The sequence below is a fragment of the Sinohyriopsis cumingii genome, chromosome 5 (assembly GCF_028554795.1).
Source record: "Sinohyriopsis cumingii isolate HCF-2022 chromosome 5, ASM2855479v2, whole genome shotgun sequence".
In the NCBI taxonomy this organism is placed as follows: domain Eukaryota; kingdom Metazoa; phylum Mollusca; class Bivalvia; order Unionida; family Unionidae; genus Sinohyriopsis; species Sinohyriopsis cumingii.
In genome coordinates, this window is record NC_142965.1 from 79,698,365 (window position 1) to 79,725,298 (window position 26,934).

At 35.3% G+C, this 26,934-nt stretch overlaps 1 protein-coding gene across 2 annotated transcripts; it reads right to left on the minus strand.

Moving 5' to 3' along the window:
* Window positions 1-1,709: 1,709 nt before the first annotated feature.
* On the minus strand, window positions 1,710-20,348 carry LOC149799571 (uncharacterized). 2 transcript variants are annotated; one of them, XM_089958906.1, is made up of 2 exons: window positions 19,422-20,348; window positions 1,710-3,268 (listed from the first exon to the last, which is right to left on the minus strand). In XM_089958906.1, the coding sequence occupies exon 2, from the start codon at window positions 3,204-3,206 to the stop codon at window positions 1,962-1,964; it is 1,245 nt and encodes a 414-aa protein (XP_089815032.1). In that variant the 5' UTR covers window positions 3,207-3,268; window positions 19,422-20,348; the 3' UTR covers window positions 1,710-1,961. The 2 variants fall into 2 exon arrangements, with proteins under 2 accessions (XP_089815032.1, XP_089815033.1); XM_089958907.1 differs by lacking the exon at window positions 19,422-20,348 and adding an exon at window positions 7,030-8,166.
* Window positions 20,349-26,934: the final 6,586 nt, after the last annotated feature.

Consider the following 26,934-nt stretch of genomic DNA (forward strand, 5'->3'; position numbering starts at 1 on the left):
AAGTTAAACCAATGCACGAACAATCGTACCATTTGCGATCCATGGAAATTGTGTCAATCTTATTGCAAAATGCATCAAGGAATGTTTAATTGTACTATTCTGTAAGAACGTTTTAGTCGCATTCGTCATCAGTTCACTCTGGTGATATATTTCAAAATAATTGATTTTTCCTATGGATTTGATTTTCTAAGTGGAATGTGTGTTTCTTTGAAACTTTCTTAGGGAAAATATAAAATAGAAAACAAACATCCGAGGTGGACGCTCTAACCACTAAGCCACCGGAGCGATAAGACTATGCATGGTAATCATTAAGAGAGAGTTGTCTGTGATATTTAATATTTCATTTTATTTTACAAATAAAGAAAGTTCTTCTATGCATGGTTGATAACTTCTTAAATTTATAAAGGTCTAAGGGCTAGAAGAACAGGAAATAAACTTCATGATTTAGTGGTCTAATGATGCAAAATGTTTTACAATATGTGAGTACCAATACTATTTCTCAACTTTTCTTTTAAAATAAATTTATAAATTGTTTGAAATTTCACTCCTGTCTTCTTCAAAATTGGATTATATTGGTATATTCAGAAAATAGCTCTAGTTTTCTAGTTTTCTCAAGGCATTGAAAATAACATGATAAAATAATAGAACATAACCTTGACACAGTAAAAGAAAGCATAATATAAATAGGTTATATATATATATATATATATATATATATATATATATATATATATATATATATATATATATATATATATATATATATACATATATATATATATATATATATATATATATATATATATATATATATATATATATATATATATATATATATATATATATATATGACTGTATTGCGCATGTCAGGTAATGAAAGCTTAACCTCGTTTTGCTGACCAGTCGTGAATATGCATTTCATATTTAGCTACATTTCCGTAAAGAATCACATTCAATTTGCACATGTGGTACCAATTATGGTACTTACGGTACATGGTTGCTATTGTTTAAGACTTTTTCTATTGAAGACCTAACTCAAATGACCCTTCCCCACTTTGTAACTATAGGAATCTTTAACTGACGTGCCACCATTACTATGTGCGTATGGAGGGTGTGTGTGTAGGATATTTGTTAATTTTATTGAAAACTGTTAATGCACATGATATCGTTTTAGATATCAATCAAAACACCACGTGGTTTATTACCTACACATTAATTCATGCAATTATCTTGGCTATGAAAGTAAGGCCTTCTTATCAGCATACGTTCGACATGACCAATACACAAAATCCTGACAAATAAAAGGTGCGAGGATATTTTACACTCAGATATGATACATATCTCGACAGTAATTGACTCCTTGAGTAAAGTCACTATCAGATACGCTGGAGCCTCAGTGGTATTAATTTCACGGTGTGGTAGACAAGCAAGGAAGTGATGCTGTGGACGAAATACCATTTTCGATAAGGCATCCTAGGATACATTTTCAAAGAAATTAATCATGCAGACACTGTCAAAAGGACCTCTTTCTTCCGTTTTGTTTCGAATAGATTTTTTAATATTTTCTGTATAACTAAAACTAGATTGTTTCAATTGGCATTCTGCCGTAGGACCAACTTTAAAATCCATCATTTGTCTAACAATATGCTCACTGATGGCGTGGTCTGAAGTTGGGTTCAGATTAAAAACAAAACAAAACAAACACAACAAAAATCATAGACTGTGTAGATTTTGCAGGAGAAATGTTATATCAATCAATCAATACTATCTTAACCTATCATTACCAAATTTACAGTAAACATTGTAAAGCAATAGCTATGCACTGGATATAGAGGCATTGTGCTCATTTGATTCTCTATATACTATACAAAGTAATCGTACAAAACATTTTCATGGCAATTGCCATTTTTATTATTGGCATAATCAGAGTAAGGAAGTATATTTGCATGTATAGCTTTAAGTCAGACCTTAACTGTTAATGAGTCAACTTCAGCGCACCCTGCTTGTAAGGCCTTCACTGTCTCACCATTACTTTGTTTGGCTACTGATTCATAGTGCTTCCTTTGTTCATCAAGGCACCGTTTGTCCCATGACCAATCATTCCATTCGAAATAATAAAGTTCTTTCTGAAGAGCACTCCGATTTAGGTGTTTGCATTTATCAGGACAAATGTCGAAGCCACCGGAAAAGCAAATGCCGGTTTTGATAATATTTCGTAAAGTGTCAGGATTTTTCCATTCGTATCCATGGTAACGATAATGCACGGATGACCTTGGCTTTGGTACCTTTTGCTCCGCAGTCACATTAGTTTGGTAGAATTCATAAGGCTGCCGTCCGACGGAGTTACCCTCCCCATGCCAGGTACCGTTGTTATATGAACGCAGATGAAAATAGAACTTGTACTCGTCTCTGTGGAATGTCCATATGTACTGACACATGACGCTGAATTGGGAGAAAGCCCAGCCTGAAGACATTTTATATACTTCATCAAACGTCTTATTATGAAGCTTTTCAATGTATTTTCTGAGATCAACAATGTGAGAGACTTTCATTATGACAGGAAAATAAGCCATGCCTTTCATGACTTCCTTTGATTTGAACATGGATGCAGTCGGTAGCGCCGCATCGCTCCACCACTTTGTTTCCTCTTTTCCATAGTTTCCAATGACAACAGGCTTTCCTTCTTCAAACAAGAGTTCTGGTATCACTCTAGTTACGAATACGGTATCAGTGTCGATATAGCCGACATATGTTTTCTTAATTTTGTCCTCCGGATAGAAGAAATCTCTCTGCATTCTCTCGTGCCCACGCGAATGGTAAACACTTGGGTCAATTGGGCTCTGATATTCCACACGTGGATAGGGATATCGCCCTGATAATGTTTTCCCAAGTTCTTTATCCGTTGCACTTTCTTCATCAAGAACGACCACGATAGATACATTTCCAGGCCAAAAGTATCGCAAGCTAGGGAGTAGAAAATTGTCATACTGATTCAGAAATTTACTTCCCATTCGAAGGTATAACTCGAGATCATCAAAGACCGCCTGATTCTTTGAATTAACTTTGGAATTGACACTGGAATCAAATAAGTGAATAATTGCATAACTGTACAGAGGTTGGTTATACATATATAATAAAACCCCACAACAGGAAACAAACAATATGACGACGAAACATTTCAGGGACAACTTTCTGAGAACAGGCATGTCTTCTTGTATGCCTCCAGCCGCGGTGATTTCAAACCTGTCTGCTTAAACAAGCAGCGGACCTATAAACATAAGAAGGATTACATATGTACACATCTATCTTGTCATATATATATATATATATATATATATATATATATATATATATATATATATATATATATAGGGAGAGAGAGAGAGAGAGAGAGAGATGGCGATAACTTGGTGTTTTGTTGCAATGAGACCTCGTTTTGAATGTACTCTACTGACACAAAATACAAGCGCGCGCGCACACACACACTCGTATCTAGCTAGCTGCCTATACACCGTAACTGCATTCGACAATCCTACTCATATAGTCTTCCTAAGTAGGTTTTACATAGGACACGACCTTGAGGTCGAAAAACTGTTTAAAACAATATTTGCTTGTGCCATGCAAAAACATTTAGCGATGCATATTCTTCTACAAGGTACTGTGAATTTCCAGCTAAATAATTAACTGATCTTATAAGTGGGCTGTTAGTTGAATGCAAGATGGCGTTCCTTTTCCATTATTACCATCACAACAATGCAAAAAGATAAACTGTTTACATCTATGTATTAGAAAAATATCCCTATACAAGAGGACGTTTAAATAACGGCTTCATTTGTTCCATCTTTAATTCGACCATGTAGACATAAATGTAATATCAAAGATCAGTTTTACATCTGTACTCACTTTTGGAATTATAGTGTCCAGGTGTTTCATCAGCCGTTCGTGCATGGATATAGCTAGGACTTTAAAACATTTTAATCTGTATTTCAACTATCATCAGTTAAACAAACTTGGGGAAACAGAAGACATTTTTGAATATTATTTGTTCTGTTTGTTTACAAGTAGAAATAGTTAAGTTAGGTGCATGCAGTGAACTAGTTTTCGTTTTAAATTTTTTCTTCTGGTTTTTGAAAAGAGACCGTGTGAAAGGGTCTAAAAAGACATTGAGTCGGCAAATTGATAAAATAGATCTATCCGGTTCAGATGGAAATTCAATCAACTTCATTAATGTCATATATAATTGATAGTTAAATAGCCTCTATTAACATAAAGTAATTACTTGACCAGTAACTATAAATGAATGAACGGTCTTTAGAAGCGCTTCTAACTTTGTGCAAGCACTTACTGTCTTTAGCGTTGTTTTTGCAAAGGACTATATTGAATAAGAGTCATTTTTTACCCCCGTTTTCATGAGGAGAGAAATGTATGTAAATATCACAACTCTATGTCACATTGTATTATTCGATGCATAAATCACCCTGTTCTGCATTAAATATGCAGATGCATTTCTTTTTCATACCAAAACATGACCTTTGAACATGGTCTGGTATGGGGAATTTAAGAGAAAATGCTACAGTGGAGCAACTTTAAACTAGAAATATCTAAGCGCTGGCTTGCTCATAAAAAGGTATTTACACTGATTGAATAATTTTGATAAAACTTTTTTGGTTCTCGTATTAACGATGTGAGCACGTTTGCGCTAATCACTAAAAACTAAAAGATTCTTGAACTTTTCTGTGTAGCATTGTCGTTGTTTTCCCTGTTGCACGGTAGCTGCCTGAGTATCGCATATATACCCATTTATAGAGTGCGCTATATTATTTCCTTCATTATTATATATTAAAAAATCCGGGAATAATAAATATTCCGCTATTTTATAAACATTGTTATCCATTCATTTCTCTCTTTGTCCATTCTTTCTAAATTGCCTTGGGAACACGAGTTTTTAAAGAGGCGCTGAAGGGGCATTTGGAACTATATGTAAACAAAGACTACGTGGAGTAAACATTAAAATGGAATTGTAGTTTTACGTTGCCAAGTTTTTTCAAAAGCATGCTGTAAATAATAGGATAAATACATATATATTATTTATTTCATGCATAAATAACAGGGTTTTCTCTTCATTTCCATCACGAGACCGTTTGCTACGTTTAATTCTCTCACTATTACGGCGTAATTCTGTACATGTAATCTTTAAATTAATCTGTCAATTTCCAGATGGAAATAACAGTTACAACCAGCATCCTTTTTTCTTCTTTTTTCTTCTTTCTTTTTAAGAATGAACATCCATAATATCAACAGCTGTCAATTTACAAGTTTGAAATAAAATTAGTAACTGTTCAGTTTTCAAAGCCAACAAAAATAATGCTCAGTTTGAAAATCATTTTATTTTAATGTTGTGCAAGGTAACATTTTTATCAATATGTTATTCATCTAAAATGGAACATTACAATGGTGGCCAATCATGTCTGCATCAGACAATAATGGTATTGGAACCAGTGTTGTGCAGCAGTTATTCTTCCATATTTAGATAGTACAACTTTCATACAAGTTTATTTATATGAAATTTTTTCATACTGAAATTTGAACACTTTTTTCAGGTGCACTCGTTCACATGAAGAAAATTCGGTTTTAGACTGGCATAACAGTTTTAAACTTGCTTACTACATCCGCCTTCCGCTTCGGATGCGGGAGGTCGTGGGTTCGATCGACGGCCGACTCATATCAAAGACTTTTAAAAATGTTGCTAACAGCTACCTCTTGGCGCTCAGCATTAAGACGTTAGTGTTAGAACTGGTCGGCCTGGTGTCAGGATTATGTAACTGGGCTAAATGTCTGCGGCATGATGCCCCAGTGCCAGACATCACTAGAAACGGCATATTTTTCTTTATTTTATTAAATGATAACCTCAGAACTGTATTGATTTATTGATGATAACAACGGAACATCATACATATAATACCATTTACAGATGACGATATTTTATTCAAAGGACATCCTGCTTGAATATATGTACCATTACTATGACTACTACTACTATTAAAAATACTACTACTACTACTACTACTACTACTACCAAGAATAATAACAATAGCAACAACATTAATAATAATACTAAAAGAATGTCCATCTACCATCAATCATGCAATATAGTCAGATCAAAACAATTCTGAATAAATAAAAAATTGGGATGTAACATGGCATAATGGATGACACAAGAATGTATGATGTAAGCAAGAATTATGATAATTAATACATAATAAGCCGAGTTGTTTCTTTTTAGATACTGTTCATACAATCAGTTTCTGTCTACATGCCTAGACCCAATATGACTGCCAAAGTTAATGCTTGCAAATGTATGGAAAGCACCTAACATATGAGACTTGATGAGATAAGACAATTTAGTTAATGGTCGAAAACACTTCAAATGCTGCCATTAAAGGCCCACGATCAATTCAGCTTCAGACTCTATCGAGAGCAAGATCGCAGACATTTTGTTGTATGTAACAAAAACTATATGGGCATCAATACCATCTTCATAATGTCCCAATATGTGCCATAAACCAGTCTTGTGCAGGGTGTATTATTTTTATAAAGTCAAATAGTAGATGTTGCAAATTCCATTTGGAAATATCCTACTTCACTAATGAATCCCTGTGATCCATCACTGCACCAAATGAGTTTGAAAACATTACACAAACAGATATTAAATCATTTTAATAAAATGTGCGTGAGCTAATTAAAACACAGTCATATCTTAACTTTAACGATGTTCCTTCTTCCTTATCCGATGATGACTATTTCCACCTTTGTTGGCTTGAAACCGAGTCAATTCATGTAACCAAATAAGATTTAAATCCTGTTTCAAGAGAACAACTTGCTGAATAAGCACAAATCGTACTTCAAGATGGATGCATCCACTTGGAAATTGAATGAATTATCCAGGATATCAGTTGATTGCCTGCGTGACTTCACTATGGGCATTTATCAAATCAAACATGCTACAAAGTATACAAATGAGCATCTCACCGAGGAGGGGTACTATGAGGTTATGGCATGGATATATTTTCCACGTCTGTTACATGTAAAAATCCAGTCTTGCCACTCCAAAGATAAACTCCATTCGCTGTGGATCCAATACAAGCTGGCATATTACATGGACTCCATCAAAGGATGACATTGTACCTGCAAAGTTGGTGCTCGGGTTGTTGGGTGTTGTGCCCACAAATCAAGTTTCCTATGGTTTCTTGGCTGCAAAAGATGGCTAAATGATGAGTTGACAAAGAAAGCATCACTAACTAGTCATCTTGAGGATGCATCATCTATTCCAGAATGTGAATGTGTCAATGGGGAATCAAATGACTTATTTTTATACAGTGACCACTACTTTCATCAGTAGTCATCTGGCTCCTTTTATGTTTATATGACAAATGATAATTCTGTATAATTTGAATTGTCATCCATATCATGATGTTTCCATTATTATGGCATCTTTTTTGTGATATTCAGGAATAGAGAATGATAATACATAACAATTGCCAGATTAAGGCCATCCATGACTCTCAGCATAGAAAATATTATAGTACGCACACCCCCATTACTAATTGTGAAATTAAAACAAAAATATGAACAACTAAAAAGACCTGGAAATTTACAGTGATGCCACCATTCTAAATCAAAATACTCGTACATTCAGATCGAAATGGTCGTATATGATTCATTCAATTTTATCATCAGCAAATTATTATAATTTTTTTCTGGTGCCCTAAAGCGTGTGTTTGGTATGCTTAATGGGTCATCTGGCACTGTACATACCACATTCAAATGAATACAGAAAGGTATATTTTTACTCTTTAATAATTTGACTTGTTATGTCCATGTTGGCCTGAATAGTTTATTTTTAATGCTTTTTTTTCTCTCTGATGACTGCACTCATTGCAAGTCCTGTCTGGTCACCTTCCAGTGATTCTAAGTGGGGTACAAAGTAAAATGCACAAAAAATGGCAGTTACAGTAACAGTTGCTCATCTCAACTGTACAGACGGCAGGAGTGCATCACTCCTGGGTCATATTGTTGGTGGATGAGTGGGCACGTTACAATCACCAGAATTTGCTATTAATTTGGGTTAACTGCTACCGTTAGGTAATATGTGTTTAGTGAGTGTAATTTTTTTATCAGATGCTTCGTCGTCTCTTGTTTGCCTATATTTTCATATTTACACTTCTCTGATCCTCAAGTTATACAGAAATCCTTACGGCGCATGTCGGAATAAATGCATAGTATACAGTACTTAAAACATTTATGCACAAAATTTGCCTTCAAAACCTCTGTCAAATTATGATAGTTAATGTAATAATATGACTAGCTTTACTTTAATGGTATATATGAAAACATATTCTTATAACGTTATTTTATTCGTTAAAATGTTCTATACGTTGTTGAATGTCTTCATTGCCCCCATCGATGGCCCCAGTTTTAACTGAATATAGGCTTACATGTGCATAGGAGGAGAGAGAGAGAGAGAGAGAGAGAGAGTATTGTCATATATAGTTACTTTAAACAATGAAAAGGTAGAAAAATACTTACTTTGACTCGTTTTCTCCATCCAAGTTTATGTGCAAATTTGTTCCCAAAAATTCCTAGAAAGTTGCATTCATGCATGTAAAATCACCATCTTTGCAGACTAAGTGCTGGTAAATAGCGAAAACCGAATAATAAAATGATTGTGTTTCCATTTGTTCATTATAGGTATATGTTCTTTATAAACGTGTACATTCTTCTCATTTCACAGACAACTGTATGCAGTCAGTGTAATGCTGTATTCCCACGCTGGTTTAATGCTAGATGGAAAAGGTCTAGAGAGTTCAATACCTATAGTCTGTTTCGTTCCTGTATTCTCCAATGCCATTACTTCAAAAACATATTTTATAAGATCATTAAAAGTGCTGAATCTATACTGTTTTCTTTCTTACTAATGTCCATATTAATTCTTTACGGATGAATATACAGTTTATAAATAGATTATAGTTGACTATAGGCTACCTCAAGGGATATGGAAGACAATTTTTTTCTGTCAAGATAGAAACACAGAAGTGTGTGTGTTATATAGCCATGAAAATATAAGGATAAAAGTACATAAATACATAAAGAACACTTGTCCTTTCCAGTGAAGGTAACAAACCCATGTATTTGGCGAAGAAGCGAATCTACAGGCCCCTGTTAACGCATCCTTTACAGTCATATTCAATAATATCGAACAATCATTTAAATAATGCAATAATATTAAATATCATTCAGTAATATTAAACAATATTTTACTGAGGAAACTCTTTTGTATTGTATGATTAAGTACCTTTTTGTCAACGTATTTTAGAAATAGTTTTCAGTTGACTTGTAAGTTCGATATTCTATTTTTATCTACGATGGACCATTTTGAAATAGTTTTAGAAACACAAAATATATTTATGTAGATTTACAATCCCTTAAATAATAAACTAAGCATATTGCAAATTTGAAACTGAGTGAATAGCTAGCTCATTGTAAAACAGTATCTATGAGAAGTAAATGTCTTTTTTCATAGTGTTTTGACACTCTGTAACCATGGCAACGGACACGTGAACACAGAACTGATGTCGGAAATACATATTAACCACTTCATGTGTACAGTATGCATCATATAAGGACATTTGGAGAGTGGGCAGAAAATAGCCCTTATTTAACATAATCATTTATTTTCTATTTTTTGCTCTTAGATTTGGCTTTTCCTATCAAGATTATTACTATTTATTTTTATCTTGTTTCATGTTGTATAAATTTATGTGGCGATTCTACTGCCCTTGTTCTTTGTTATTGTGTTCACTCCAAGCTTATTCGTACTACTCCGGTGGAATAGTGGTTAGAGCGTCCGCGACGGATGCGGGAGGTCACAAGTTCGAACCCGGGCCGAGTCATACCAATGACTTATAACAATGGTGCGAACAGCTGCTTTGTTTGGAGCTCAGCATTAAGAAGTTAGTGTTAGGACTGGTCGGCCTGGTGTCAAGATAATGTGATAAAGCCCCAGTGCTCGACATCACTATAATCTGCCACTCGGGATACATCGTAGTGATATGACTGAAACATTGTTAAAGATACGTTAAAATCCAGATCAAACACATACATACACACGCCAAAATTAATTATTATTATTATTAGTAGTATTAGTAGTAGAAGTAATAGCAGCAGCAGTAGTAGTTGTTATACCAGTAGTCATAGTAGTATACCTTCCTTTTTATCATCACGTTAGTGTTGCCAGCTATTACAGTGATCTTTTTTAACTTAGAACAGTAAAATTTATTTCATATCTTTATACATGTATAAAGGTGTTTGTTATTTTCCACTTGTTCCTCTCTTGCCTTTGTTTGCCATCTTCAAACGCGTGCGTTGTCGACTGTTGCACCTATCTCTCAGTTTTCTGTGCATACTTGTCTTTTATGGAACAGTGTGTGCATTTTCTATTTCAGCACTTTTTTCAGCGTGTCCATCTGTCACAGATGCATTTGTCTGTAGTTTTCGAGTTGCGCATCGTCTTAATTTTCCATGTTAGTAATTTTCGTGGCGTGCCCTTCCTATAACCTCTTCTGGTCAATGACCAATAGAGCTAAAATTTGAGACGAAAAATCATTTCGAAATTACTGACAATAATGACGTTTGTCCGATTGCCCTGGACAAACATAACTTGAGTTCGGACAAAATGTTTTTAGATCCAACTTGTTCGATTGGGCAAGTTCACGTGGACGTTTATTAATTAAAATGAATTTGGACAAGAAGAATCAACTTAAGGCAAATGGGTTTCACGTCCATTTCCCCAAAGTTGACGTCCATCCCAGTTTAGATATATTAATAGAAGCACAAATGCGGTTAAGAAAGTTTCATAACACTTGTTAACTTTAGCTTTAAATATATAAGATATGACGAAATGTATGACTTCGTTAAAGCCTTTAAATTAGTTTCCAATTTTCAGGAGTTCCTAGCAGAATGGTAAGAAAGTTTTGGCTGATCGTGCTATTTCGGATGCAGATTATGAAATAGATTTTTTTTTTAAAATTCCAGAATATAAAAAGCAAACTAAAGTGAAAATAGAAAATCTTCTATTCATTATTTTTTTACCTTTATCATGCGATCGTATCTGGTCTTAACAGCAAATGCCTACACTTTTGAACTGTAAATCCTGAAAAGGTTGTTTGCGAAACTACGTGATAAAATTCGTATGAGAAAATGATATTTTACAAGTAATGTTTTCTTTTTGCTTATGGATTTTTTAAATTCATCTTCGGCGAAATCTCTTTGTAGGTACTAAAGAAGTTATTCTGGAAATCTGCGTGCCTCTGATCTGGTTAACATCTGAATTAATTCAGTGAATATGTGCATTACCTATTTTATCAATAGCAACCTTTTTTTTACCTTCTTAGTAGCAAATCCCCAAACCATAAACATCGCAGTTATGAAAATAAACCCGAATCGCCGTCAGTTTGAGCGAAGGCAAGTGATCGTGTGAAAATCTATGTCAATTTTATAATAATAAATGATGTTGAAGAAATTGCTGCAAACTGACTGAAGGGATTACTTTGTCTCAGACAGCATATATTACCAGTCGTATTGATGGATGGACTGGTGCAGGGTCAGGCAAGGGTAATACTAAGTGGAAACAGTGAAGAAAATACAAAAAAATAGAAACAATAAGCAATGTAAGCAATGAATACATGTGGTGATATTTTGTGAGAAAGCAAACACCTTCCTGAAAATGCATACAAACAATAGGAAAATGAATTCAAATATGTAGGTCTAAATTGCCTATTTATTGGAGTGATTTTTTAAAATTGCATTTTTTATATGTATGGTGAAATGTGTTTTGACGATAAAATAATTGAAGATAAAATAATAATAAAATATCGAATCATAGACACTGTTTTGTCGTTTCTTAAGAAAATGATAGTTTAGCACCCTGTTATTTATTAGTTTACCTCCTTGTACTGTAGCCTGTACTGCTAAAAAATTTAAACCACCGAGGAAAATTGGTATCGATATGTGATTCTTTGTCTTGCACAATTAAAATAATTTCAAACGTTCGAGCAAATTTCCTTTTTCACCTAATTTAAAAAAAAATAATCTATTTCACCTCATTTCCTTTTTGTTTTTTAATATATATTTTTAGTTTATTGACAATTAAAAATCATACTTCAGTAATGACGTCTTACTGAATGTACAATTATAAAATTGAAATATAATAATAATATAAAGAAAATTAACTCGTGCTTCTATGAATAATCTATGGTTTTAGATTATGATAAAAGATTTTTATTCCGTAGATGCTATGTTGGTCAAACGGATCGCCTTCAGGTTTGGCCGATTATTGAGACCGTTTGTGTAAATATAACCTGATTTCCCGTAAGCACTGTTTACAGACTTCATGCTTTTGTAAATAATTAAGTGCGTCTAGTTTTACATGATAGTACACCCTTTAATGTACAGAGATAAATCCGTGGTTAGCCAGATATATTTTCGAAAGCAATACGAAAAACTTTTCTAGTCACGAAATAACACTGCCGTGTTTCAAAAAATGTTAAAACACCAAATAAGTTAACGAAAATTATTACTCATATTACAGGATCTCAGTGGTAAGATAATTATACGAATATACTTCCATTGATGAGTTGCAAGAAATTCATCAACAGAAACATCAGTGATTTCTTAGTTTGCCCGGAAATATAATAACTGGAAATCAACATCAAGAGTTTTCTTTAGGATATCTAACGCTCTTGTGTGGAGTATGGTCATGGCGGTCTTTGGAACACGGACTATTTCTGTTGATATAGCTGAGTTTACTCAGCGCAAATATTCTTTGGTGTAGTGAGTACGTGAACATACTCTGAACATTTTGGTCATCCAACACATGAACTTACTATGGTTTCAATAAATGGCCCACTTCCAGACTTTGGCCTAACTTGATTTGCTGAACATTTTTGAGTTTTCCCCCGATGTTCATATAGTTACCCTGGTGTGCTTAAATTCCGTCCCAGTGAGCGTTGCAGGCGGCCAAAAGTCTTGGGCTCCTATTGTCTTATTAAGGTTTATGCTTGACAAACACAACTTGACAGAAGCCATCATTATTAAAAATATTATAGACATGAAACAACTCTCAATCATGTACTTAACGATATAGTCAATGTGTCAATATGACACGCAGCGACGTTTTACCGAGCGCAGTCATATCACTCATTATAGACTAAATCACAGACTTGGCGCAAGAACAAAACAATCATTGCGCGCTATGCAACGTCGAAATGCAGTGGGATTACCCAGCTGACGATTCCAGACAAATTATCGTGGATCGTGTTGATAATCAACGAGGTCTTAGTCGTGGCAACATCATCCTGAGGTGATTTGCGAACTTGCCTCCGCATGACCCGCGAAAATGATAACTGTGTATCCTCCGCAAATCTTCTCTCACAAACCCACGCGTGCTGTACCTTCAATGCAATAAATCGCATAAAAGAACGTATGCATGGTCCAACTCCAGATAAAATCAGTAGCTCTTCTTTGTCCACCTTCTAGGTCTCCGTGTGCATACAGATATCCCACTACAACGCGTCTGGCTCCTCCGAATATTGGTTAAGGACCAGTGACGGTAAAGCACCATCCTGGTGTTACTATTTGTTTTGTTTTGCCATGGCGAGTTACGTCGCGATCGTGCGCGTAATATCATTGTCCAACGCAACTACGATCGCAGAAAGTCTTGGAGGAAGTCTCGTGATCGTGCACCGGGACCTATGCATTGCATCAACATTTCATGTGCATATTGATATCCAACTAATCATTCCGCGAGCGTATGGTTAAATCGTTCAATGATAGCATGATCGCGATGAACATAACCATGTCTCTGATGGATGTGATCCGTTTCATCGACATGTTTAAATTCTAGGCCTGGATAAACACGCAGCAGACTTGGTCAAGCAAATGGTCCACTCTCGTATGTGTGCATGAATGTATCTGTGACCTTGGTGGCCGTTTTCGTTGTCTACGGTTCAGCTTCATTGTATTTGTCGTCGTTTGGCAGAAACAAATTATCAGCTTGCTGGACTTTGTTGGGTGTTCTGACGTAAAAACCATCCATTTGGAAATGTATTTTGTGTCAGTAAATAAATCTGCCAACCAATCAGATACATCTTTTTATTTATCAATGAGTGCCGTTAATTTACTGACCTTGGTGCCTTTCCAATGGCTATTGGGACTGTAATAAATCGATTCCATTATTAAAGTTCACAAACTCCAGATACTAGCACTCCAGTATTTATTAATATCCTAATTAACTGCCTCCCACCGTTAACTTTGCTCTAATTGCAATTGTTTTTAACCATCGTGCAAGACGTTGACGCGCTGTTTGTGAACTAATGTTATATAATTCTTCAATTAACTAACAATTAGCTATGTGTCGCAGAGTTAAATTACGACTACAGTATGCAAGATCATGTCGGTAACATATGCGGTCTATATCGTAGATTATCTTCATCGAGTGGAACATCGCGTGGATCTAGTTTGATACCCAGGCGAGTCAGAAGGCAATATTAATTTTATCCAGGTAAATGTTTTCTCCTGTTTATTTTGCCTTTGGCGGTGATAGAGTCACTTCCCCAACGATGAAGCAATATCTACACCTCAAAGAGATCGCTCGCCGGACATACATTTATATTTTTGCTCGCCACATTGCGCATAAACCTTTGATTTAGCGTTCTGTTATTTGCTTTGTTCTTCGTGAATACATGCGCATATACTGCGTCCGTGTAACCCTTGCATCGCAGACATTTTAAACGTATTGGTATTTTAAATCACTATGTCTGCAGTCAATTAGACAATTCATTGACAAAGGGTGAAGAGCGTTTACTATCTAGCGAAAGTTTCACATAGTTGACTTTTCAGCTACAAAAGCATCCAGTGTGCGTGCGATAATCATTGGGCCGTGCAGTTGTGCTAAGACTCAGTTGTTGTTAAACCTCATTATGTGAACGTAACGATAGGATAAGTTATACCTGATTGTGCCAACTGCAGATGACCAGGCGCGTTATAAAGTCCTACAAAGAGGCCGATCATACAGCGATCGACGACACGGATGGCAGTGTTAACATTGTGGTCGTGCACGCCGACGTGATGCTTGAGAAACAATCTGATCCAGCAGCGGGTAAACATAAAATCACCGACGTTTTCTATCTCACTCAGTAATACACCAGATTCACAAAGCTATCCATGACAACTCCAATGTTATTTGTTTTAAACAGGATAGACTTAGACACGCTTAGAAACATTCATGCCACATGGTGTTCTGGATAGATGGATTTCATTTCAAAAACCGTTTCACAATTTTCTTTTCACATGCCGAGTCCACAACACAAGGGTTTGTTTCTATATAGATATCGACGCCAGTACGATACCGAATAGGCATTAATATAACATACGTCTGGTTATTCACAGCAATATAAAATGTCATTGGTAAATATAATGAATATAACACAACGACTAGAGAAGGAGTGTCTGGCAAACAATATTACGATATTTCCCAGTGCGAGATGCTAAACGGCAGCAACTAATATCGCGTCAGTCAATGTGATAATGAGGGATGATATCACCGCGAGATTCGAGCAAACATTTTCCTTGTTCATCAAGCCAACAACGGAGTATTTACGCCGACACAACAGCGTCTTCCGTGAAACACTGAAGCAATCCGAGGTCCCAACGGGTCAAATCAGTTAAGCCACCTGTGACAGCAGAACGTGCAGAAAGAGGCACCTGAAGAAATCGGTGATATCACTGACAAATTTGCGTATGAGTAATTGCCAGATTTTTAATCAGAATTGCAAACAGTGGTACTATTTTTCAACAAATAAGCTCGTCAGAAACATTTGCCTCAAGTGAGTATGACAAAATATATAAACATTACTGAAGCGAAAAGAAAGCCAGATCAAAGTGGGACTAGAACAGTTGGGTTTATCGAGAGGCGAGCGGTTTCGGTAAGGTAAATGATGATGGCACCAGCTGGAAAGAATCTGCACGAGAAGCAGGGTTCAACACATCTGAATTATAAGCGCTTTAATGGACCCACATATGTAGGCCGCACTGATCAACAAGGTGATTCATATTCCCAACCGTAGAGTCCAGCAAAGGGATAATAAAACTGGAAAAAACGTCTGGATTTGACCAGGGTGGGAAGTAGTCAGTTAAATATTGTTTTTAAATTAGTTCAGGATGACCAAACTCTACTTCAAGCAATGCTTACTGTATTGAACTTTTCTACATAATCACGAGATTAGTGTGGCTCACCGACTACGGTCAATACTTGTAATGTCATCGATAGAAAATAATAGATCATCAGCAATATCGATGCAATAAATTCAACGACACAGAAAGGCATTTGCGAACGGCAATTGAGAAACGCCAAGGAGTACCACAGCGATATAAACGCGCAAGCGGAATCATTGGCAGAATATATGATATAGCATCGCCAGCTTCGGTGTTACTGAAATATCCACCACATTGACGGTTCTAGGGTTTACTGCAATAGCTGCTGGTGCTGTATATATTATTGTTGGAGCGGTTAGTGTTGGTGGAAAAATATTATCAACGAGACTTCAGACAAAAATGAGCCATCACGCGATCATAAAAGTAGATTTTGTAGAAATAAAGAAAATTGGATTCGATTGCCGTTGATGACTCCATGCTAACCGCAAATGAATATGCCGCTGTGTTGGCCGTGCTGGACAGCTTTAACTCACGCAAACATGCAATATGGACGTTAGAGGTAACTGAATAAACCTTCAGTTGTAATCAAAATAATAATAATAATAATAATATTGATACAAATTATTAATCATAATTACTGTTATTATAAGAAATTGTTTTTCTGTAAAACGGTCACACTATAGTCCCAAATGTTCTCTCAGTCATATGATTTCTAAGCGATTTGAGTCGTTGGCGAATTATAACTCGTTTCTCATATAGTTGTTCTACTTCAACTCGAATTTTGTCATCAATACAATCACGTGTAACCACTGCTTCCATGTCCATGTCTCTCTCAGACATAAATGATTACATTTCTTTAACAAGTTTACGTTCACAAGGGTAGTGCACAACAACTGACGGTTTTAGTTGCTGTGTCGTATCAAACTTTTCTACCATGTAATGAGAGGTTATATTTGGATGAAGAATGATATATCTTTCCTCGATCTTTGTTATCTCACTTAGTATCAAATCTGTTGTCTCAACATTCCTATTTATGTGAGACTTGTTTCTTTTAAATGGTTTTACAAAGGAAACAGTAAAACGCAGATGCTTAATTAATGGTATACCTTCAGACTACAGACACACATGAAATATTAAGATGTAACCCCTCACCACGCTCATCATAACTAACCTCCTTCACAACTCTCAAGAAAAACAATCCCCTGTAAAACCCTCAAGCAAACTAACCACCCTCAACAAGCTCAAACAAACTATTCCCCTTTACCACGCTCATCACAACTATCAGGTAATACCCTCACCATTCTCAAGCAAACATAATCTCTCACCGCGCTCAAGCAAACTCCCTGCCTTCACCACGCTCATGCAAACTAATGTCTGGTGAGGTAATTAATATAATCGATACATATGTCAAAGTTTACTTTCGGTTAATATATAATTTACATGACCAGACTGAGTGATGTTATCTACAGCCAGTTTATTTCAAGCTGACGTGTCATAATCAATAATGCAAGCCAGCGTGTTCAATAAGCGCGGTGTTTCTTCCAGGCTCACAAAAGCATCCTATTTATTGCTACACTTGGGCGTTCACGTGTCAGACGCCCACAGAGACCAGAGGGGGTGGGGACGCCCAGTATAAAATCAGTTATTCTCCTCGCCCCAATTTTGTGTTGCCGTCTGCCGCGCTCAAGGAAAATAAAAACTAGCAGACAAAGGTGTCTCACTCTCGCTGCTTGAGGAATTATTTTGATAAGCGTTGAAACAAAAACTACTAGATCTTTTTGTTCTGTATTGCAATTTTTGAAAGTATTATTGAGCCAAGAAAATTTTAACCAGGCCTCAAATACAGCATGAGCGATACAAATAGTATATCAAATACGTTCAGAGCTTTGCTTTTATTTGAAATTAGCTCACAAGAACTAAGGATCACGATCAAGAATGCTGCATAATTAAATTTTCTGACTGTCTGAAAGTGATTGCATAAACTGTTATGAAGAACAAAGGCCAAAATACGCTGTTAAAATTATATTCTTTAATAGAAATAACAGGCGTTATAATTACGCAAGTATTTCTTGAAGGGTACACAGTTTTTAGTGGCTAAATTAGTATGCATTCAAAAAACAAAGAAAGACATATTGCTCGCTATTGAAATCTGATGTTGTATGTTATGATGTGAATAAAACGTGAAAATCTAAATTAAAACAGTCATATTAGATTAATAACCATGGCTAAAATCGTACAATAGTCCTGTACAAAATTTTGAGACAAACAACAATAAAAAGCATTAAAAGCACTTTTTCCTAATTGAAAGACTCAGTCTTGGGAAAACAGAGGAAACATTTAAGAGCAAGAACTACATAAAAATTTTTAAAAAAGAACTTACGAAAAGAATTATTTAAACTACAAAAAGTAATTTTCAGAGGGACAATAGTACATTATGATGCTGTACAAATTAGTATAAAACATGGAAATTATAGTTGGTTAAGTCAGTTATGCCGGCATTACTGAGCTAGACTTAAGTAGATTGCTTATGCATGCCTTTAACAACGAGCTAAATAATAAATATTGTGATAACATGAAACATTTAACGGCCAATACATATTGTCTGTGCATAACATATACTGAGGTTAAAATAAAGATCACATATATGGAATACCGTTATCTAAGATGAGGTGAATGGTTACCAGTGCAATACGTTTGTTGTCAGAAACGTATTCTGTATGCTTTTAAAAGCAACATTTAAAAATGTTATTAAAGAATACAAGAAAATACACTGTTGAAAAGAATGTTCGCTATATATTTGTAACAGTTAGTAGATACATAGAGGTTAACATTTGTAAAGTATGTCATGAATAAAAGCTCCATTAGATGCATTTTACAAAACAAAAATGTGATGACTGTAATAGTTTTTACAATAATGCTTATCGTTAAAGTAACACTCACCCATTTATATATGTTGTTATTAATCTCTTAAAGGACGAAATAAAGATGGACGGAGCTGAAATGAATACGATACGCTAGTTGTCTAATTGGATTTACACATTATCGTCCCATCTATATTAATTTTATAGAAATAACAATCTACTTCAGTTTTCTTCCTCACTGATTTCCAATAAAATTTCTGATGCTAGAAATGAATAAAATGTCAAACTTACCAATAAGATGGCAATCTAGTGTAGGATTTTCCACTCCTTAGTTGAGGACTATTAATATTTCTGGGTGGAAATGGTATATATCCCTTTTTACCTGTCTGACAAAGAACAATGAAATAAAGATTTTATTTCATCGCGCAAACTGTCAGCTTTTCTTTACGCTATTCAGGGCCATGGGTATAATAGTTCCTGTAGCATCGTCATCATACATACAAACATGTTATGCTTCAGTTATTATACCGTATAGGTTGGGCTATAGGCTAGGTCATTTGAATCAAATAAGTGTTAATGCTTGTGTTATTTGTGTAGAGTCAAGTGAGAATGACCCTCATCATATCCACTAGAATGCCTGGATCTGAAATAAAAGCATTTCATCCGCTATGTGGTTTTCAATACAGAATGGCATTACAAGGAATTTAATAGTTGCAAAATTCTGAACGTTAGCATAAAAGGCCATAGATACGTCAAAACGTTGAGGCACATTAAGGAATGTGTAAGGATTACATGACTTATGAAAACGAAACTAAAGTGAGCCTGGATTAAGGTAGACTAATTTTAAGCAACTACAAAAGTACAACTGAAAAGCTGTAATTCGTAGGTTCGAGTTCAGCCGTCAATGGAAGGACACGAAGTAACCCTCAAGAATTCGCTTCTTTTCTTTAGTACCCAGACTAATTGCAGTGCTACGCTTGGGAACTTTGGACTAATCGTTAGCTGTTTATAGGAAATAAAAATATGAAGTATTCATAAGAGTGGATCAATAGTACCAAATTAAACTATGACTAGTATAAATATGTAAGAGAGAGAGGGGGCGGGGAAGGAGGGAGGGAGGGAGGGAGGGTGATAGAGATAATTTGAATATGCATATATTACAAATAGTATTTTCATAATCTTGCATTTCTTTCTTATGTGTTTTGCCGTAATTCGTTCCACCCATCTACAGGATATTATACATCATGCATTTATACAGATACACATATACATGCATATATACAGATACATATGGTCTTGCAACATACGCAAACACACACACATTCACACACACACACACACACACAAATCTATATACCTGCAAATTCTCATACTCACACACTTACAAATATACATATATATTCAAGCATATGCATAACCAAAATGTCACATGTACCTATACATACATAGGCATTTATAGGTGTATACACATATTCATTAACACGGTGTAATTAGTCTGAACCATGCATTACCAGGATAATCTGGGTGGCTAGGAGACAGTCTAATACAGATGGTCTGATCGGCGATGCATCGCTGTATAGACACATGTATATTGAACCTATTAATGGATACACGATTATCGACATATATCTTATTATAGATAGAATGGCAAGAAGCAGTAATATAATAAATATTCTGTTTAAAAAAACTTTGTTTTTAACTTTTCCACTTGTATCACAGTTTCTCCGCTTACCGTAATATATTTTGACAGAAAATGTGATTCCAGTTCTTAGAATGAGCCATATTTGACAATTCATTATTAAATTTGTATTGCCAATACATAATTTCAACTGGAACATAATTACGTTAATCGCATTATCAGTTTTTTGTTTACATCTATCATGCCAACAGAAATTGTGTCTCTGAAAGTAGTATTGATGATTGCAGTCACTCTTTAGCTACTCCATGAACATAGTAGTCAATATTGATTCTGATTATGGACACTCTCATAAAAGATATGATAAAACCAAGTTTTTGCATTAAATTTTACATGACATGCAATTTTTTCTAATTCTTTTAAAGAAAACGTTTTTTTTTTCGTGCCAAACTTGTGCGTAAAATCTTTGTTAGAAACTATTTAAGTCTAGGACTTCTGTCTTGCGTTTGAGGCAAGGAAAAGAGTTTATTCCTTTCATTCTCGTTTGAACTCTCTGATTCCTGGTTCTATTTTTGAAATTCATGTTGGTTCGTGATTATTGTATTGAAGCCTTTTTGTTCATTACTGTAAGTGGAGCAGATGGTGGAATGCATGGGTATTGTATATTAGAATTGATACTTGTACCAAATTTACTTTTGTATATTTTATAAAAACCTGTGAAATTCACATCGAATCCAGTTTATGCAACTTATGAAGACTGATCCAAGAACCATCTTTTTCACAAAGTCATTTCAATAGAAGATTCCTTCTTCAGTTCAGGGTTTGTGCGTTAAAGTACAGAGAGCGCATTTATGTAGTGCTGAAGGTAATCATCGGGATCATTTGTTGTTAATCATTCCAGTTTGAAGATGACCGTGACGTCACTAGCTGGCTTGGTTTTCATGAGTACGGGAGTGACTGATCAGGCCAACTTTTGCTCTAAACTGTCTGCAGCACACTGGACAGGAAATGCCGCTTGTGGTTCCTTGATCCATGGAGGACGTGCTGCAGTTTTGGGATTCACGCTGTTCGAGCTTCTTCACTGTCTGTGAAATTCTCCTCCATTCAAAATCTGTAGCTATAGAATGAACGAGACTGCAACAGGTGCAGCGTTCCTGTGATAGGGTTTGCCCAAGACCCAGGGTCAAAGCTGAAGTGTTTCAAAGATGACTCGAGGGAATTCTGGCACGATATATATCGTGTTGTCTGCAAAAGATTATCTAGTGTACAAATTTGAAAGTAACTCAGTCTGAGATTTTAATAGGCAGCGGAAAGAAATAGCATTTTGAAATTGCGATATGGTATGGTTCCCCAATTTGAAAAATGAAATATGGATAAAATTGATCCTAATGTGAAGTACTGAAATGAAAAGAAGTCCAGTTAGAAGCATCTAAGCACCAATCGTTAATATATTCGACTCCTAGTGTTCTATCTCTAAGATAAAAACAACAGATGGTACAAGTACCGAACAATGATCCGAAACTTAGTGCAAACTCACCGGAATATACACTTCGTCAGAATATTCAGACGATGAAGAAGCTGCAAATCATTTGTGACTATCCGAACTGGACGACATGGATGGAATAAATCCAGCAAAGATTTTACGTGTTTGATATTAAAATATTGTTTTGCTGCTGATTATTGCTATGGTAGGCTGATGAAGAAATGACGTTGCAGTCCCATTATTTAGTTCTTCGCTTCTGGTTTATTTGTAGTTACGAACAGAGGTTTTATAGTCTTTTTGTGCTGACATATTAAGTGACCCTGTCTTAGTGTCAACTGATCCCAGCTGAGTTCTGCATCATAAATTGTTGGCACTATACTTGAGCTGCCGTTGCCAAAGAAGGTACAAAAAGCTGTACAATGAGTCATTATATAGAGACTGCTTATGAAAATGAGCTTTCACTCAGAAGATATCAGAAAATCACGACACGAGTTTTTGTTTAATGACTGCCATTATATGACAGTTGGTCCAACTTGTCATGGCAAAGCAAACTTGCTGCTCATAGTGCTGCAAAATAATGGACTTAGCTTTGACGAAATAATTATTTATACGCTCATTTATAGCCAAAAAATACAAAACACTTAGCGACTTTGACAAAGCCCTAAGCGGTTCTGGAGACTCAACATTTTAATTATTAGATTTGAAAGAGATAATGCATCTTGAAGAAGGTTGTGTTGGGAAAAATTGTCATAGTATTTGACGACATAAAACTCAGTAAGAGCAATCTGAATGAAATCAAAGACTAGTTTTCGCTGTCCGAAATAATTGCCGCAATTCAATATTATTAGGCGCAGCACGGACTTCTGTTTTTAAATTTCGGGGTCTGACAATTACGCTTGTACACCATCGTAGAAGAGGTACTGCTAAATGGTGCCAACAAGCATAATTGTATCGTATTTCGCAATGCAGAAGCGATTCATGAAATGTATTGAACTGGATTTGATAAATATTATATGACTGCACCTTTGGAATTAATTTCGAAATGTTAAATAATTAGCAGCTTGGTATTTGACTAAATTGCTTTGACTCGGATTGCAGTCAAAATCAATAGCATACAGTATCCTGAGCGCGAGTTCGAATGTAATTATAAAAAATACAAATTATTACAGAGCTTGCCTTATGCTTCAAGAGGCTATGAAAAATATCAGCACGTAGACACAACGACTCAAATATCACTGAGCGAATTTGCCAATTTGCCAGCGTGTATCTTGTATTTCAATTTGTCGTTTCTAAGCAGCTGGAAAGATTGTTTGAGAGATATTGAAGAAAAGTGGACTATAGCAACAGCTGTCACCGCAAATTATCGTATCTGTGCTATTGTTACTGCAGAGAGGGTTTTCACGTGCGACAGTCTTAATGACTGTGATCGTTTACGTAATCTAATTGCAAAAATATGACTAAGGATATCATATAACGAGTTACATCTCACTGTTTGGCGCCAACGCAGGAGAAATTAATTAAGACGGCACAAAGAAACAAATATGGAGTGTCACTCGAACTTGAAGATACTTGGTTCGCTAGGGCTTGCAGCGGCCTCTGATTTTGGGCGCCATGCAAAAGGCAGTATGTGGCAGCGGAATTAGACGTAGAAGAAAATACATTGTTCTTGCTAAGCATTTTGTAAAAATACTCTACTTAGAAATGTCATATTCTCTCTCTCTCTCTCTTCGCCGAAGAAAATTCTTGTGGGATCTTCTTGTAGAAGTACATTATCAATAAAGCTTTCAGCATAACAGCTGTCTTCTTCTGGCAGCGACAATCTTATGTTGACAAAGCACCAACAACGAAAGCTTTTAGGACGTGGCGTATGTAAAGAGAGAGAGAGAGAGAGAGTACCGTCTAACACTTCATGGAGCACACGACAGCTAAGTAAGTATGATACTAAAAAAGAGCTCAGTAACATAAAATCATTTTGCGGTGTCTTTTCAACAAAAATGATAACTTAGATAACAAGTTAGTTTTGAGCAAGTATGATAAGCAGTAGAGTGACATGATCATAAGGAACCATCTTAAGTCATGGCCGGGACCGAACCCGAGGCCGTCATTTCATACTCAACCACTGTTTCTAACAAGCCTAAGATAACGGAACGTATACGGTTACTGTAAAAAAGAACCTAGTGTTGGGTTTCCAGATTATTTCATAATTATAAATATCTACGTTGGAAGAAAGATAAGTACTAGATCACTCAGTCTCTTATGTTTCTATTTTCATTGGACAATTGGTTTGAGTATGTCTTTTTATGGACTGTCTTATAAAACGTCTGTAATCTTAATATTCATGATAGATATTTTTACCAGTTATGAATCTACATATACCATTTTTAATCACAGTTAGTTATTATTATCTTTTAATTTTTGGCGTTGAATACATAGTTTTTCTTTTCTTCGAAACTGCGTGGCAATATACATCGAAACTTGTCTCATCGCATTAGCCTGAATTATGTGACAGTCGAATTGTTGAAATCGTTTTTGAACAGTCGACAGTATCTTCTTTATGTTCGTTTGTAATGCAATTTGCTGCATATCTGCATAAATTATAATAATGACCTATTTGTAATTTTCTAAAATTTAGATGTTTATCTGCACCTACAAAGCATTATGTTAAATGGGGTTTCAAGTTACTGGACCCTATTTTCATCACTTTTCCGGTATAAAGATCACATATTTATGAATAAAATTTCTTTAATTGGACATTTGGGGTTTCTTTCAAAATAATATTATACGAAGTGTTTATGGCAGCTCACGTGATCATTCTGTTCTTTGCTAGTAGAACGTCAACTAAACTAGACTTTAAAGGTTGGTTCAAACACTTTATGTGCGTTTTAAGTAGCTGAGAACAATTCCCATGTTAGATGCAAAACGAGACCCCAGGATCCGGATTTCAAACCTTTATTCATGAGGAACATGTTTAATGGCATTACTGGAATGACAACCATATATCGTAGATTTTTCCAAATGCTAAATCATTATTACGTATTATGCAAACAAGCAATACTAACTTTAAAAAAAAAAAGAAATTTGATATAACTATATTCCGATAAATATATACACTTCAACATATGTCAAGTTTCATTATTAAATCATTTTATTCTTTTTCAGGTTTATAACAATCACAAAAAATGTAAATGTTAGATGCAAAACCTGATTCGACGAAATGGGTTACAAAACATTATCCATGATATAAAACTCAAATGTCTCAGATAATTCGAAAACTGCACTACTCGACTGGTATTATTAGAAATTCCATTGAATGTTCAGTGCTCTCAAAACAAATATTGATACCCATTCGAATCCGTAAATGTTGTCAAGAAATAAACAATTGAACCGTATCGCATACAACGGTTTTTAATGATACTCCTTTTGGTGTTTGTAAATTACTGTAACGATTAAGTTGGAATCCAAATATTAAAGAAATAAATAATAAATGTCTTTTTAATGGCATAAACATTTAATCAGTTATGCAACGTATGCTGACAAAAGGATACAATTTAATAAATGTACTCATACAGATTTTGAGTAAGTGTGCTGACAGAAGAAAACAATTTAATAAATGTACTCATACAGATTTTCAGTAAGTGTGATGATAAAAAAAAATTTCAAAAGGGGTCACATTTTTCAAAGTACCAAAAACTAAAAATTACTAACTCTCGGTGTTATGCGAAGGGCAACATTACTTCTGTGTGCAAGGCTTTCTTTGATAAATTCATTGTAATATTTGAACATTTAAAACTGAAACTCATTCGTGACCGATACATTACAAAATGCTACGATGAACCAGAGAAGCAAAATGGAGATGTGAAATTTGTTAACATTTAAAAATAATTAAAAGTAACCGTAATTAAATCTCTTTCAAGTGAGCACGTGACATTTAAAGCAAAATAGCACGGAATGTTAAATGACTGGAAACTAACCAATGTTTCAGCTCAAGCATTCCCAACTATGCTTCTTTGGAGTGTGTGTGTGTGTGTGTGTGATTTGGATTTTTAGCATAGCTTCAACAGTTTTTTCAATCATATTGCTACGATGTGACAGTTTATAAGGACATTTAGCAATGGGGCATCATGACCTGTAGCAGCATGTCTCACCCAGTCACATTATCCTGACACCAGGCCGACAGTCCTAGGACTAACCACTTAATGCTGAGCGCCTAGCGAGGTAGCTGCTTGTATCATTATTATAAGTCTTTGGTATGACTCGGTTCGAACCCACTACCTCCCCGCATCCCAGGCGGACACTTTAATCACTAGGCCACCGGAGCGGTTGCTTGTATTAGAGAAAAGAGGCTCCATAAATCATTTGAAGAGACTATCGGTGAAAAAATACAAAGAATAGAGGTTACAGCTTAAGGAAAAGGCCTAAGAAATAATGATGCAACCAATTGCTTCAAACTGGTGCTGTTACACTCCATGCTGTCTACAGTAAAGAGCTATGCTTGAAGGTGTTAAAGAAACTGTTACAATTTTAAATAACGATATCAAAACGATTATCTATTGTTATTGTGGTGACCAAAGGTACGATGAATACATAGGGTACATAAGTAACATTTACGAATGTAACGATAAAAGGTTATATTGAAATTAGTGTATAATTTGAAAGACATCACTTGTAAATTTGTATTTTAAAGG

Bases quoted from the DNA above. Each gene is read 5' to 3' on its own strand.
- LOC149799571 (XM_089958906.1), bottom strand. From the start codon at position 3,206: ATGCCTGTTCTCAGAAAGTTGTCCCTGAAATGTTTCGTCGTCATATTG.